At 35.0% G+C, this 14,836-nt stretch overlaps 1 protein-coding gene across 4 annotated transcripts in view; it reads left to right on the top strand.

Annotated features, from left to right (window-relative positions):
• The first annotated feature begins 22 nt into the window (after positions 1-22).
• The window catches only part of LOC127442398 (dihydropyrimidine dehydrogenase [NADP(+)]-like), a 297,161-nt gene continuing 282,347 nt past the window's right edge, over positions 23-14,836 (top strand). For all 4 annotated transcript variants that reach the window (XR_007897477.1, XM_051700403.1, XM_051700404.1 and 1 more), the window contains exon 1: positions 23-138. Coding sequence is in view for 3 of the 4 variants with exons in the window: in XM_051700403.1 (XP_051556363.1) it covers positions 58-138 (81 nt within the window). In the remaining variant the exon portion in view is untranslated. The remainder of the gene's footprint in view (positions 139-14,836) is intronic.

The following is a 14,836-nucleotide window of genomic DNA, read 5'->3' as shown; positions in this document are numbered from 1 at the left end:
CTTTTAGGCGTGGTTACTGAATTTCTACTGCGTGCTCAAACTTCTAGTCATGAGTTCATGTGTTATTCACGGAGGAGAGATCGGATCATAGCAGACAGAATGGCTACAATGCTCAGTAAAGATTTTCCGGATATCGAGGTAACCCGAAATGCGTAGTGTATATAAGCTTTTTTTATTATTATTATTTCGGAGGTCCTTAGAGGACAAAAATGTCAGAAAACTGCCATGATAATATTATATATTAATATTATTTTCCACTTTCAATTTTTTTAACCAACATCAGTCCTGATCATAACTACCAAGTATTCATTCATTTTCAGGATTTTAACCCTTTAAATGCCAGTTTGTGTATATAATGCCACTGTTGTTTTTTACACACACCATCTCTTAAAACACACATACAAAACACACTCAGACATCCATATCAACACACCCACACAATTTTAGCTGCATAATTTATTCAATTGTCCTGCAGTGCTGTATAATACAGCAAGCAGAAAATAGGGAAAAAACATGTATTTGCTCCATAGGTTAAACATGAGGAAAATGGCGCCATCTGGTGGAAAATATTAAAAATTTTAATTTTGAAGCCAGGGCTCTGGAATGAAAGCATAATATCATATAATTCATGATTTTATGCTTTAATGGCACTGGGATCAAATATTGCAGTTTTAATGGGTTTCAGTGGGGACATTTTTGTCCTGAAAGTCCTGAGTGTAACTATTTTGTGTACACAGTGTATTATAGATTTATTATAGGAACTGAGGTTGAAATATCAAAATTCTCCCCAAAATACACACCTTTGGCAAAATGTATGCAGTTGGCATTAAAACAACCAAAATGATCCAAAAAACAAATATGAAAAAGACAAAAATGTCCCGAAGGTCGCATAAGGGTTAAAGCTGATTTGTGGTGGAGACTGAGAGACAAAATTTTGAAACTTGCAATGCCGTGCATAATATTAACACATCGAAAAGAAATAAAGAAAAAATATTGCTCACTAATTAAAGCAAACGTTATAGCTTATGCACATTATTTTACATTGGATAATACTTAATACAGTATACCAAATTTTTGCCAATTTATGAACAAGAACTTACTGCACTGCATATGATAATATCTTAAATATATATATATATATATATATATATATATATAAAGTTAGATACATTTGCAGTACTGGTATGAGGCTACAAATGAAATTTATTTCCACTACAGTCTTTATCATTTGAGATTGAAGGACAGTTATAAAACCCTCTGAATGTTGTAAAAGGTAAAGATGAGTAAGAGGTCAATTTAATAGCATTTCACATGGCCTTGTCTGCAGAAAGGGAAATGTTTCATAACCTTGGACAGGGACCCAAGTTGTGCACACATTATCATATTTGTTCAAAACTGATAAAGCCTTGATTAGTAGCTTAATGAAAATGTACAGTTTCAAATTAATGGTATTTCTTCCAGATAAACAAGTTTTCAGTCACAGAAGTTACATGTTTTCCTCTAATTATGCACTATAACAGCTTTGCTTTGTGACCGGGGTAGGCTTCACTTTCCTTGGCCTATATTGTATATAACCTGGGATCTTTTTTTTCTTTGCTTTTTTTTTTTTTTTAAAGTAAGACACAAACACTGAGATATGAGTTTCATCTGGATGACTTCACAGCAAGAAAACAAGTCAAATCATGTTTTTATCAAGTGAACTTGTAGAGGATAAATTAGTTTAGATGAAAGCAGGGACACAAGATTTTGTTCAGAAGATTTAAATCTGACTGAATTAAAGCTAATAAAATTTATTCTAAATTGGAGCACATAATTACATTTTGTAATTTTGTCCCTTTAAAAATGTTGCAGAATTGTAATTCAGGCCTGACCTCACTCTAGGACAGTCCACTCACTCAACAGATGCATTTCAATGCAAATAACAATCTTCAATCCAAACTCAAAGCAATATTTACAACATTGTGGAATGGATATCATTTGCCATGTTTAATCTAGACGTACCATACATTCTGTACAACATTTCAGTTAGTGGTGAGCCTACTCAGAGAAAATGGTCTTCAAGACTTTTTTTATGAAGTCTTGGTATGCACAGCACACGCTGGATGATATCTTCGCTCAGGTGAGATAAAGCTTTCTCTTTTAAGTTGAGCAGATATGGGCATTGACTTTCATAGAGAAAATAGAACTGTTACTGATGACTCTCATTAGCATTTCTATTCATGAGTGCTATGATTATGGCAACGTGACCTTGGCGTGAAGAGTGCACTTAAAACATGCTTTAAACGACTCCTGTCTGCCACTGAAAATACCTCGCTAAATGTCATAATAATGGCTGACCGTGGGGCAATTAAATTGGCCATTCATTTTGGCAGTGCTGTCAGACGTCTCATTTTAATATCCTGCTTTTCCGAGAGCTCTAAACGCGTGCCTTTGTGTGTGCTCACGGATTCATTAAAAAATCCTCCGGGATGGCCATCAGTGTTCGTTAAAAACCAGATTAATGTGGCCGCTTACACAAAGGGATACAGCTTTTTATGGAATGCCCCGAACTGCAACAATGACCACTTCCTGATAGCGAGTCAAGTACCGTGATAGAAAATTGTGACTTAAAAGCCAAAATTGCAATATGAACGTTATGAAAGCCTCATTAGCTGACAGACATTCATATCATGGATGTCAAAGTTAGATGCTGCACCTAAAGGAGCTTTCATCTGTGCCGTACAAAATGAATCCTCTTCCAATTCTTGAGGATAGAAATGAATATTTAGTATTCAGTAATGGTCTCTGATTATATGCAGTGGTTGCAAAGACATCGGCCTCAGACAATTACATATGTTACTGATGTGAGTGATTATATAAAAGGTTACATAGTACACATGTTGTGTGGTTGCACAAGGGAGAGCAAAACAGTATTGTTGTTCGAAACTAATTAGTACAGTATCAGGAAGGAGGGGCTTCAAGCTTTCAGTAGGAAACTTGTTTTGAATTACGTAGTGCTGCAATGCTCCAGTGTGTTTAAAGAGACTGATAAGTGCTAGAACTATAAACACATCATACACTTGTGCAATATCCACTTAAAGATCTACAGATACAAGAACGCAGCAAAAACTGTTTTACAATGATGTAACTGACCTTTTTTTTTTTTTTTTTTTTGCTTATAATTTCCATGCTAGAAATAGTATTGTGTAAGAAAACAGAAGTATCATGGTTTTTGAAAAGACATTGTTAATGATGAGCCAGCCACCCTTCTGCTTGGGTTCAACTATGAAAAACTCGGCCGGTTCATGCCCCTGAGTCAATGATTATCAAAAGCAAAAGTAAACAGTATTAAGAAATCTGATCTCTTCAAACCCTTTGGACAGTACAGGGCCCCTCTCTCCCACCCCCTCTTCTCTGGAACACAGAAATTTTAACTTGTTATTTTCCCCTCAGTTTGAGATAATACATAAACAGTTATCCTTACATTTATTTATCCTTAATATGCAGATATGGGTCAGAAATGATACAACACAATTATGGAATACAATTAGATGCATATTCTCTATAACACCACTTTTACAATTTTAACGATTTACTGTACTTAGAATGTGGGTTTTTGTGGGAGTTGTTTTTGTCAGGTTTTGGCAACATTACGGGGACCAAATGTCCTCCCAAGGATAATAAAACCTGAAATAATGTATATTGCTTGTGTATTTAACAAGTATAACTTTTCAATATACATACATACATTTACACTGGCAGCCAAAAGTTTGGAATAATGTACAGATTTTGCTCTTATGGAAAGAAATTGGTACTTTTATTCACCAAAGTTGCATTCAACTGATCACAATGTATAGTCAGGACATTAATAACTAGGGATGCACCGATACCACTTTTTCTCTTCCGATTCCGATATCGGAAATCTCAGTATCGGCCAATACCGATCCCAAGCTGATACCAGTGTTGTTGTTTTGCATAATCAGTTTAGAATATCTTTACATTATTGTGTGGAACTAATTGGGAGGACTCTTTAATATGTAAAGAAACACAAACCTCTAACTACACATTATTTCAATATAAATGTTTAGCTTATTAAGAAACACTTTATTATTAACTAGTGTACTGGATAATGTAGCAGCAAAATTAACAATAATTCCAGTCTTCAAGTCTTTAGTAGAAAAGAAACCAGTGTGTTTTATTTTTTCCTCTTTTTTTTTTTTTTTCCTTAATATTTTTTTTTTTCAAAAAATGTTTCAACTTGCATCTGGACTTTAAAGGATTCAGATCTCTTTTTTGCTCAATTTAGTTGTAAGATATCAGTCCACTTTTCATTCACACAGTTAATTTTTGGAACCCATTCAACTGAAATATTGTTATAAATTGTAAACAGTACTATTGATGATAATAATAATAATAATAATACATTTTTATTAATATTTTTATTATTGACTTTTAATTTTAAAAACAACAGTAATATATTTAAATCGTGCACTTTTTAAACCCTCACGCTTTTATTTTGACATTCTGAACTCTCCAGGAAGTCATGTATGTGTCTGTTTGTAGGCAAGTTCACAGTAGTTTAATTCGCTTCTTATAAATTCTGGTAAAATGCACCTCCGGTGCCGTTCTAAATGCATATTATAAGTGAACTGAACTATTGAGCATCTACATCTGAGATGTTGTTTTTTGAGTAGCGCTTAAATATTGCGCACTGCTGTGAATGCTAAAAATAGCCGCAAGTGCATCACCAGCCTGTGCATGAGTTTGTGTCAACAGAGCAGCACCATTCACTAACGCGCTGGCGCTGTGCATAAACACAGCCTTTTTTGATTCACAGAGCTATCGCACATCATCAAGTGGCTTTGAATAAAATGCACGAGTCATATGAACTTTAATTATGTTTTAATGGTTCTTTTATGTCATTTTTGGAGCTTGACCGTAACGAACATGACTAACACACAGTATCGGATTTGGATCGGGCTCGTCGGACCGATACCCGATCCATTTAATAGCTTCAGTATCAGAGCGGGATCGGTGCATCACTATTAATAACGTGAAAAAATACTATTACAATCCGGAAAAAAAATTCAGATCTTCTTAAACTCTTCAAAGGGTTCTCATCAAAAAATCCTCTACGTGGAGCAATGACAGCTTTTCAGATCCTTGGCATTCTAGCTGTCAGTTTGTCCAGATACTCAGGTGACATTTCACCCCAGGCTTCCTGTAGCACTTGCCATAGATGTGGCTGTCTTGTCGTGCACTTCTCATGCACCTTAAAGTCTAGCTGATCCCACAAAAGCTCAGTGGGGTTAAGATCCATAACACTCTTTTCCAATTATCTGTTGTCCAATGTCCACTCTAACCTTGTTTTTCTGTTTCAAAAGTGGCTTTTTCTTTGAAATTCTTCCCATAAGGCCTGCACCCCTGAGTCTTCTCTTTACTGTTGTACATGAAACTGGTGTTGAGCAGGTAGAATTCAATGAAGCTGTCAGCTGAGGACATGGGAGGCGTCTATTTCTCAAACTAGAGACTCTGATATACTTATCCTCTTGTTTAGTTGTACATCTGGCCTTCCACATCTCTTTCTGTCCTTGTTAGAGACAGTTGTCCTTTGTCTTTGAAGACTGTAGTGTACACCTTTGTATGAAATCTTCAGTTTTTTGGCAATTTCAAGCATTGTATAGCCTTCATTCCTCAAAACAATGATTGGCTGACGACTTTCTAGAGAAAGCTGTTTCTTTTTTGCCATTTTTGACCTAATATTGATCTTAAGACGTGCCAGTCTATTGCATACTGTGGCAACTCAAAAATAAACACAAAGACAATGTTAAGCTTCATTTAAGGAAACAAATAGCTTTCAACTGTATTTGATATAATGGCAAGTGATTTTCTAGTACCAAATTAGCAATTTAGCATGATTACTCAAGGATAAGGTGTTGGAGTGATGGCTGCTGGAAATGGGGCCTGTCTATGGGGTCTGATTTGATCAAAAATGACTTTTTTCAAATAGTGATGGTGCTGTTTTTTACATCAGTAATCCTGACTATATTTTGTGATCAGTTGAATGCCACTTTGGTTAATTAAAGTACCAATTTCCCTCAGAAACAGCAAAATCTGTACATTATTCCAAAGTTTTGGCCACCAGTGTATATGTAATATACATTTTATAAATAAATAAATAAATAATATATATATAATGTCTTAATAAAAATATAACAACGCAGAAATGTGTGTGAGAACCAAAGGTTGAAAGTGGATAGAAAATATATTTATCTCAGTATAAAAACAATAGAAGTCATGCAAAGTCCCTTCTGTGATAGAAAAACGCGTGTGTGTGTGTGTGTGTGTGTGTGTTTGTTTGTGTGTTTGTGAGTATATTATTTCCTAACCTCAGATTCAGGTTGCTGTCACTGTAATAAGTTTACTGTAATTTACTTTGTATTAAAGTATCTGCTAAATGACAGCTTATTTACTTTCTTATTAAATATAAATCTGAACATGATATTTACTGCCTATGTGTAACATATAAAGTAAATAGATAGAAAAAAACAAATTTGACCTACATATTTCTAATAGGTGTATTAATACTAGGGCTGTCACGATTATGAAATTTTGCTTTTTAATTGTCAAACAAGTAATTGCGAATATGACGATAATTTATTTTATTTATATTAATTGTCATACTAATTGTCATACTTTTGTCATAGGTGTATGTGTGCTTCATAAACTTTAGAAGAAAATTATTCATATTTAACTTTTACAAGATTTTCTTTAAGGCTTTAAATACTTATGAATGACATTGAACATTTTATTTTAAATATAAAAATATTTCTAGGGATTTTCGATTCCGACTTTTTGGGAGTCGACTCCGATTCCCGACTCTAGACGTAAGAATGGACTCCTCGACTCCATTTGTTTTTAGTAAGGAAAGGGGCAAGATTTGTGGCCATTAGGGGGCAGTGCCCTCCAAAGTGACACAATGTGGCCCTTAAAAATTGCTTGTCAGTCATGAGGGGAAAATGAATTGAATGATAAAAATCCCCAGGAGTTTTCACTCGTATTAGCTTGTTTATGGTATATGTATATACGTGTATATACATGTATATGGTATATGTCTCATCACTGTCATGACTGCTATGTTGCTCGGAACTGCACCCAAGACTTTCACCCATTATTGCACTTGTGTATATGGTTGTGTGACAATAAGTGATTTGATTTGATTTGTTTAATCCAATAATTTAGATGGCTGCTCCATAATAATTCTGCAGTTTTTCTGTAACTGCTGGTCTAGGACAGAGGTGGGTAGAGTACCCAAAATATTTACTCAAGTAAAAGTACAATTTAAGACAATTATTATTCAAGTAGAAGTAAAAGTAATAATGTAAAAAAACTACTTGAGTAAGAATAAGAAAGTATCCAATTAAAAGAATACTCAAGTAGCGAGTAACTAGTTACTTCCACATAAAACATAATGGACGATTACAACCCAATATTCCATCACATAATACATATTTAACATGTATTACATAATAATAATTCTAGTACTACTACTACTACTAATTATTATTATTATTATTAATGGAAATTGTCATCATACACCCTCATGTTGTTTCAAACCATATGACTTTCTTCAGTGCAACACAATTAAAGAGATGTTAGACAGAATGTTAGCCTTATTCACCATTTACTGTCACTGCATGTTTTTTCCTCCATGTTTTAAAAGGGAATGGTGACTGAGACCGTCATTCTCTAACATTATGTCTAATATCTTTTTTGGGTTCCACAAAACACACAAATTCACACAGGTTTGGAACAACATGAGGGTGGGAAATTATATCAGAACATTAATTTATGATTGAACTATCACTTTAAGGATGCTTGTTTGATTTGGACAAACCTGTCAATTAGAAGAGAAGTTTGGAAAACTTTCTAGTAATTATTACAGTGAAAAAACATGAACAATGTTCCACAGGCCCATTTATATGTAATGCTGAATAAAACAAAATATTTTCGTTTTATTAATAAAAAATTATTAATGCCTACTGTTGCTACTATACAGCTTTTTAAAGTCCTGCATGGATTCTTAGATCAGTGTAGTTACAGTATTTTCAGTGTCGAAAGAATTTAGATTATTAATTCTGTTCACTAAGTGTAAACTGCAACTTATCTCTGTATTTGGAAGCGTGTTGGGCTTATTTAGGTTCAGAGCTTGTTTTTTTGTTTTCCATGAAACAAATGCACCGTATCAGTCAAATGTAGATATGCTGTGCAGGCGCAGACATACTGTCAGCTCGTGCTCCAGAAGTCAAGCACGCGATCCGCAAAGCATAAGACATTTACACTTAACATGGATGTTTACTTGGATTTAGGAACTGATATATTGCAACACTGATGCAAAAATTTATACTTATAAACTGAGGTCATAAGAGCCCATAGTTAAAGATTCACCTTGAAAATGACAATGACACAGACAAGCCCACGTTATCATAATCTCCAAAATTTACCACGCTGCAATTTTAATCTTGAAATATCCACTTGTTTTGGTGTAAAATAAAGGCACTGATGAAACTACTCTTTTTCATGGTATGGAGCGAAGAAAGTGTTTATTTGGCATGCTTGCTGCTGCTGCAGTGGTTGACTCACTCCAGTGATAGAGCACAGCTGTAAAGTCTCTCAATAAATTACACATTTATTTACACTTTTTAAATTAAAACCAGTAATAACATCAGGAATGTCGGCCATTGTAACAAAGTAAAAGTAAATTTTTTTTTTGAAAAGTACCCACCTTTAAATATACTCATAAAAGTAAATTTTTTCCAAAATGTTGTTCAAGTAAATGTAGCGCGTTACTACCCACCTCTGGTCTAAGATCAGTTTCTCTCTCCAAAACCCAAACTATTAGTGGGGCAGGAAATGATTACTCTAAATCAGCACCTGCTGCCAACTGAAACCACATCGCTTGCTGTGTTTATCTGCAGAGAAAATGTCATCTTTTTTTTTTTTCTTTTTTTTTTCATAATTACACATGTATAAGAAATTTTATATAAAAGTAGTGCAATTCATGGAGTAAAACATATTTATTAAATTATGATACCATTAAAACGAGTTCATCCCTAATTACACAGCAACCGTTATAATCAACTCAAGCTAACCTACACAATTTTCTTTTAGGCCCCCCAACCTGACTGATTTAAGTCTCTTTTAATACCTGTTCTGTTATTTACAGTCAGATTAATTCAAATACACAGCACCGACCTGGTAAAGAAACCGCTCAACCAAAACACATTTGCTGAACAGCCTCTGTTCTTAAAGAGACAGTACTATTTTAACATTTGTTATACATAATGAAAACTCAGTGTAAATACTACAAATTATGCATACAAAATGCATATTTTTAAAGGGGCCATAGTAAATTAAGAAAAATTTTAACTTCACCAGACACTTTAAAAATAGTTGAATTTAACAAATTCAACAATTTAAATCCTACAGTATATATACAAGGGTTTGGTGAAATTCGGCAAAGAGTTCAGGCAGTTCTGGCTCATACTGCGATATCTTTTCTAAATCATCTGAATGATGGGGTGCTTTCCATTCAGAAGTGATCATCCCTACACCCTGTTTTCTTCAAAGACTTTACTCTCCATTGTGAGAGCTTTGAAGGCATGAAAGGTGTGGGGCACAAAAATTGTGGTCGTTTGGTCATTTTGTTTTGGGGGGTGGGGATTCTGTTTGGAACGACCCTACAGCTTTGCTACCATTATTATTCTTCCATCGAAAAGCCTTGCTAAGGCATCATTTAAGCCTTTCCAAAGTGTCCAAAAATCCCCTAGACTACATTACATTGACAGAATATTTAAATGAGCTATGAGTCTGTTTTGGAATGTTCGCAATTTCAAACTTTAGCTGTCAAAACTTACACACAAGCCCTTTAATCTGCTTTAAGATGCTCCTTTCTTTCTTTCTTTCTTTCTTTCTTTCTTCAAATTCAAGCATTTAAAACAATTTTAAATTTTCAGACAAGGTTTTGTCAGACCACCATTATAATGTGTCTCAACAAACTTTATGTATCTATGCTAATCAATGCTTTTGAACCACACAAAGTAAAATATCAATATTTTCTTTTTCCCAACCACCTAAGCCAAGTTATTTTTTGTAATGTAGGGCAAACATGAAGTTGTAGCAATGAATAGTATAATAAATGTTTTTGTTCGACAGCCCTTTTATACAAAGAATAAAGCTTAACCATATAAAGCCTAACATATTAAATAATAATCAGAAGATTATATTTTTTCAACCGGTTTAAGCCTATTTTTCTATAAAACAATTACATTTTAAGCACATGTTGCTTGAATTCAATAAATGCTAATTTTGAAATACCAGTATCAAGATAAATGTTATTGTTAATTTTACTTTATCAAAATTAGCAAAGATTTTACATAAAAGAGTGCAAAAAAAAATGAAGGTAGCTATTTTGGAAATTATTTTACAAGGTCTTCTTCTACATCCAGAAGAGCAAGCAAACTTTCACCAGGCGGCGTTATAAGATTAAAGAGTGGCTCAAAAAATGTAATTTGAAACCGGAAGTGTCCTATAAGAGGGCTGGGGGCTCTCATAGTCACTTATGGCCCATTAAGTTAATGGGCCGCGAGACCTTGCAGCCTGTAGTCAAGGACCCCTGGGCACTGGCCCCATTGGCCCGGTCCGTAATTCAACTATGGGTGCAAGTGTGATTTTGCTGCATTCAGTGGTTAGGCCTATGTATTTTTCAGGTTGGCTTCCATGCCAACGGAAAACAAATCACACGTATGTTCTTGCTCGATTCACATAATTATCAATAAGGTCTGTATGTTATCATGAACAAATAACAAAATTCAATTTGAATGTTGTTTTGAATGGTACATTTTTGAATGTTGTTTTAATGACAGCAGGTTTTTTTTTTTCCTTGACCACAATGTGTTAAACAGCAGGGGGTTTAATTCACGTATTTTGGTGTGTTTATTGCTTTTAAAATATCGCTTGCTCTGTGATCATAAAGTGTTCCCTATTCAATAGCATGTTCTGGCGATGGACTTGACAAGTTTACAGTCATTATCACACACTCCATGTAGTTTTTTTGTTTGATTTGTTTTTAAAAATGTGCTCCTCGAAGACATAAACTACATAAATTATGAAGACAAAAAATATAACAGCCTAATAGAATAACTGTTCAAATGAATCCAGTTTAGAGACATTTTGCATTTTACCTTGAAATGCCTGTTGAAAATGTCAATTCCTGGTTTCTGCCAATAACCACATTTAAAAGGGGAAAATAACAAGACACAGGCTGGGCCTAAAATTATTTATTTAATTTTCAAAAAGAAACAAGACAAATTGAGAAACGGGCAGGGTACGAAAGTTATGAATCAAAGAACAAATCGTCAGTAGTATATAGTGGGGAGCAAAAATGACACGCAATCGCACACACATTGATAAAACCAGCATAAATTTACTTCCCAACCACTGCCCCATGCATTGATGTAATGCTAGAAAGTTCCGAAAGTTTCGTCTTTTGAAGTCTGTCACGCACCCTCTCTCTGTTTAGGACGCACATGCATTATCTTTCACTCAAAAGTACATGATGAATGAGTGTCCCACCTACATGTGTGTGTGTGTGTAAGGTATGTGATTGGTTCTTAAGAAAGCCAAATTACTGATTTGAGCCAATCACAACGTCCTGTTCGAAATGATACAGAGTCGATAGAACAAAAGAGACGATTCCATGGCTTGTCAGAGTCGAGGTGTTGACTCCTCATCCCTAAATATTTCAAATCAACTTTAGTCTTGGTCCATTTTGTATTTACACTGTTGTTGGTACCCAGCCAAACTAAATAGCTATTATATTATATTATATTATTTTATTATACAACTATTTTAAGTATGTAATAGTAAAATAATTCTTCACTTTCACACGTTACTTTATGGCTCTCTGATTAAACTCACAAGCCCTTATTTCACATGAAGACAGACTTTTGAGGTTCTGTGTTTCTGCATTCTATTATTTCCTAAGAAATCGAGTAAGTGGGCGTGACACAGGCTCCTCTGTGTCACTGCCTGTTTGAACCCACAACGACAATTAACATTTGTCTTACACAATCGTTAAATTAAAGTGAAACCGGAGCGCTTTGCGTTCACTCAAATCCTTGTTTATATTTTCGTGGGAGTTTGGTGTAAACCTCCACAGACATCACAACGCTTCAAGTCCAGTTCAGAAGCGGTTAATCTTCACACGCTCTTCAAGAGCTGCACTGCAAATCGTTTGTTTAGCTAATAAAAAAAAAAACGTTCTGCCTGCCAATCATTGTATGTTCACAGCCAGGGCAGCCCAAATATGCTCTTATAAGGGCCAGTATGGTGTCCTACTCCCATGAAACGCTCTGGGTTGGACGCTGTAATGCTAACCCCTCCATCTACTCCAACACAACGGTCTCTATTGTGTTTGTGCGCTTTTGGAAAGTGTGGGCGTGGCTAATTCAACTAGTCTGGTGGAAGTTCCAGAATGGCTAAAATCACTTACAGGTCCTTTAATTGAGGAATACATGGAATGTCAGTTGAAAAGACCATTTCATGTAAAAAACAAAAGGATGTTAAACATTACTTTCTCAGTCTGTTCTTTCTTTTCTCTCAAGTTTTTCAGGAAGTAGTGGAGGACAGGATACAGAACAGAAGCAATGAAGACCTTAATTAGTGCCGTGATTAAATTAGTGTGGAATGACAAACCCATTCCTTTGTCTTGTCACACAGACTGAGAACATTGTTGGTCCAAAGAATAGAATAGCCGGCCACTCACAAATGCTTAGCCTGTGGTTGCTCGTGCTGGGAATCAACGCAAGCTCTGTTGTATTCAAACTGAATAGAAGCTTCAGGAGACCTTTAACTGAGCAAGATGATGTTGATGCCAAATGATCTGTATTGCTCTCGATAATTATGTTACAGGACTAAATGATATTCCGGGCTTGTGCTGAACATTGCTTGGCTGCTGGTGCGTCGTGGTTTCATTTCAGCAATGGAGGATCAATTCCTGTATTGATTTCAGGCAAAAAGACTAGGCAAGAATCTCTGTAGATTGTGTTTAACTATTCTGCCTTAGGGAGGGAGGGGGCTGTGTTATGAAAGAAGTGTGCTTTGGAAAGGGGTCAAGTTGCCTACATTAGAGATCATTGCATAAATGCTTTTGTGTGAATTTGCCTGTTTTCTCTGCATATACTGTAGATGATGTGATGTCATTAGCATTAATTATAGCATCAGGGGTTTTCAACCTTTACTCACCCAGGGTCCCCCTTATCCAGACTCTCAGCCAACCCAGGAATGCCCAGTATAAAAAAGCGACATTTTCTCTGTAAAATTATATAAGAAAACTTTCATTTATAAAATGTACAAACATTATTACCTTCCAAAATGCTTAACCTGTTTTGTGAGACAATTCCTAACAGCTGTTCTATTGGGGTCAAAAAACACCCAGTAGAGTATAGTAGATAAACAGCACACCTCCCGTTTTATTATAAACATGAACATTGAAACAGGCGTGTTTATTATACTGAACGCAACCTTTTTTCAGTAGCATTTCACCTGGAAAGAACACCACCTATATATCAGTGGTTATACTAATATTTAACAGTTGATATACAGTGAACATTTCATTTGGAGTAAAAAGAAGATAATAAATGGAATACTTACACATTGTATCTGATAATGTGTATTATAGAATCATTGTTTATATTATGAGAGATTTTTTATTTCAGAATACATGTATAAATAACCACAGAAAGAAATGAGTGAAAAATCTCATAGACTTCCATTGAAAGGTCCCCACACATATCTAGGGATCAGCATATCATAAAGACTCGGGTATGCTCTTTTGACTATCATAATATAAACAAAGATTGTATAATACACATTATCAGATACAATGTGTAAGTATTCCATTTATTATCTTCTTTACTCCAAATAAAAGTTTTGGAACGACATGATGGTGAGAAAATAGCAACAGAATTTTCACTTTTGCCTGAACTAACCATTTAATAAATTAGTAATTTACCAGTGTAATACATTTCTGAATAGAACTTTAAAATGCATTTTTAAAACCTAATCATAAACGTCTCCAGTAACACATGCAACCTTAGTTCCCTGAGATGAAGGGAATGAGGCATTGCTGTAAGCACTATGGGGAGTGTCCTTCTACATGACCTTGTTGAAACCCTTATACAATCACGGCAATCCTCTAGCTGGAAATGGTGTCTAAGCCCCGCCCCTTTAGGCATGCAGTCGGTTTATATAAGTGGCGCTCAGCCACCATTTCTTCAGAATTTTCTGCCCGAGGGACAAGAGTGAGTCACTCGTATTATGAAACTCTGAAGTAGTAGTGTGGCCAGCTTTCACAATATCTCATTCCCTACATCTCAGGGAACCGAGGTTACATGTGTAACCATAGACATTCCCTTTCGAAGTCAAGTCATTTTTATTTGTATAGAGCCTTTCACAACACACATCGTTTCAAAGCAGCTTTACAGAAAATCATACATTAACAGAAAATGAAACTGTAATATCTATAATGTCTTAGAGTCATCATTATGTAGTTTGATAAAATGTGATTGTGAATTGTTTAAAAATTAGTAATTAAATAGTAATTGTATTTAGAAATCCAGTGAGCAAGCCAAAGGCGACTGTGGCAAGGAACACAAAACTCCAAAAAAATTTGGTTAATGGAGAAAAATAACCTTGGGAGAAACCATGCTCACTGTGGGGCCAGTTCCCCTCTGGCTAACATCATGAATATAATGTGAATATTACTTAATTGTGTATGGTGCAAGTCATGGTTTAA

The sequence above is a fragment of the Myxocyprinus asiaticus genome, chromosome 6 (genome assembly GCF_019703515.2).
Source record: "Myxocyprinus asiaticus isolate MX2 ecotype Aquarium Trade chromosome 6, UBuf_Myxa_2, whole genome shotgun sequence".
Classification (NCBI taxonomy): Eukaryota; Metazoa; Chordata; class Actinopteri; order Cypriniformes; family Catostomidae; genus Myxocyprinus; species Myxocyprinus asiaticus.
The sequence above is the reverse complement of the archived record's forward strand: the minus strand, read 5'-3'. Positions and strand labels throughout refer to the sequence as shown.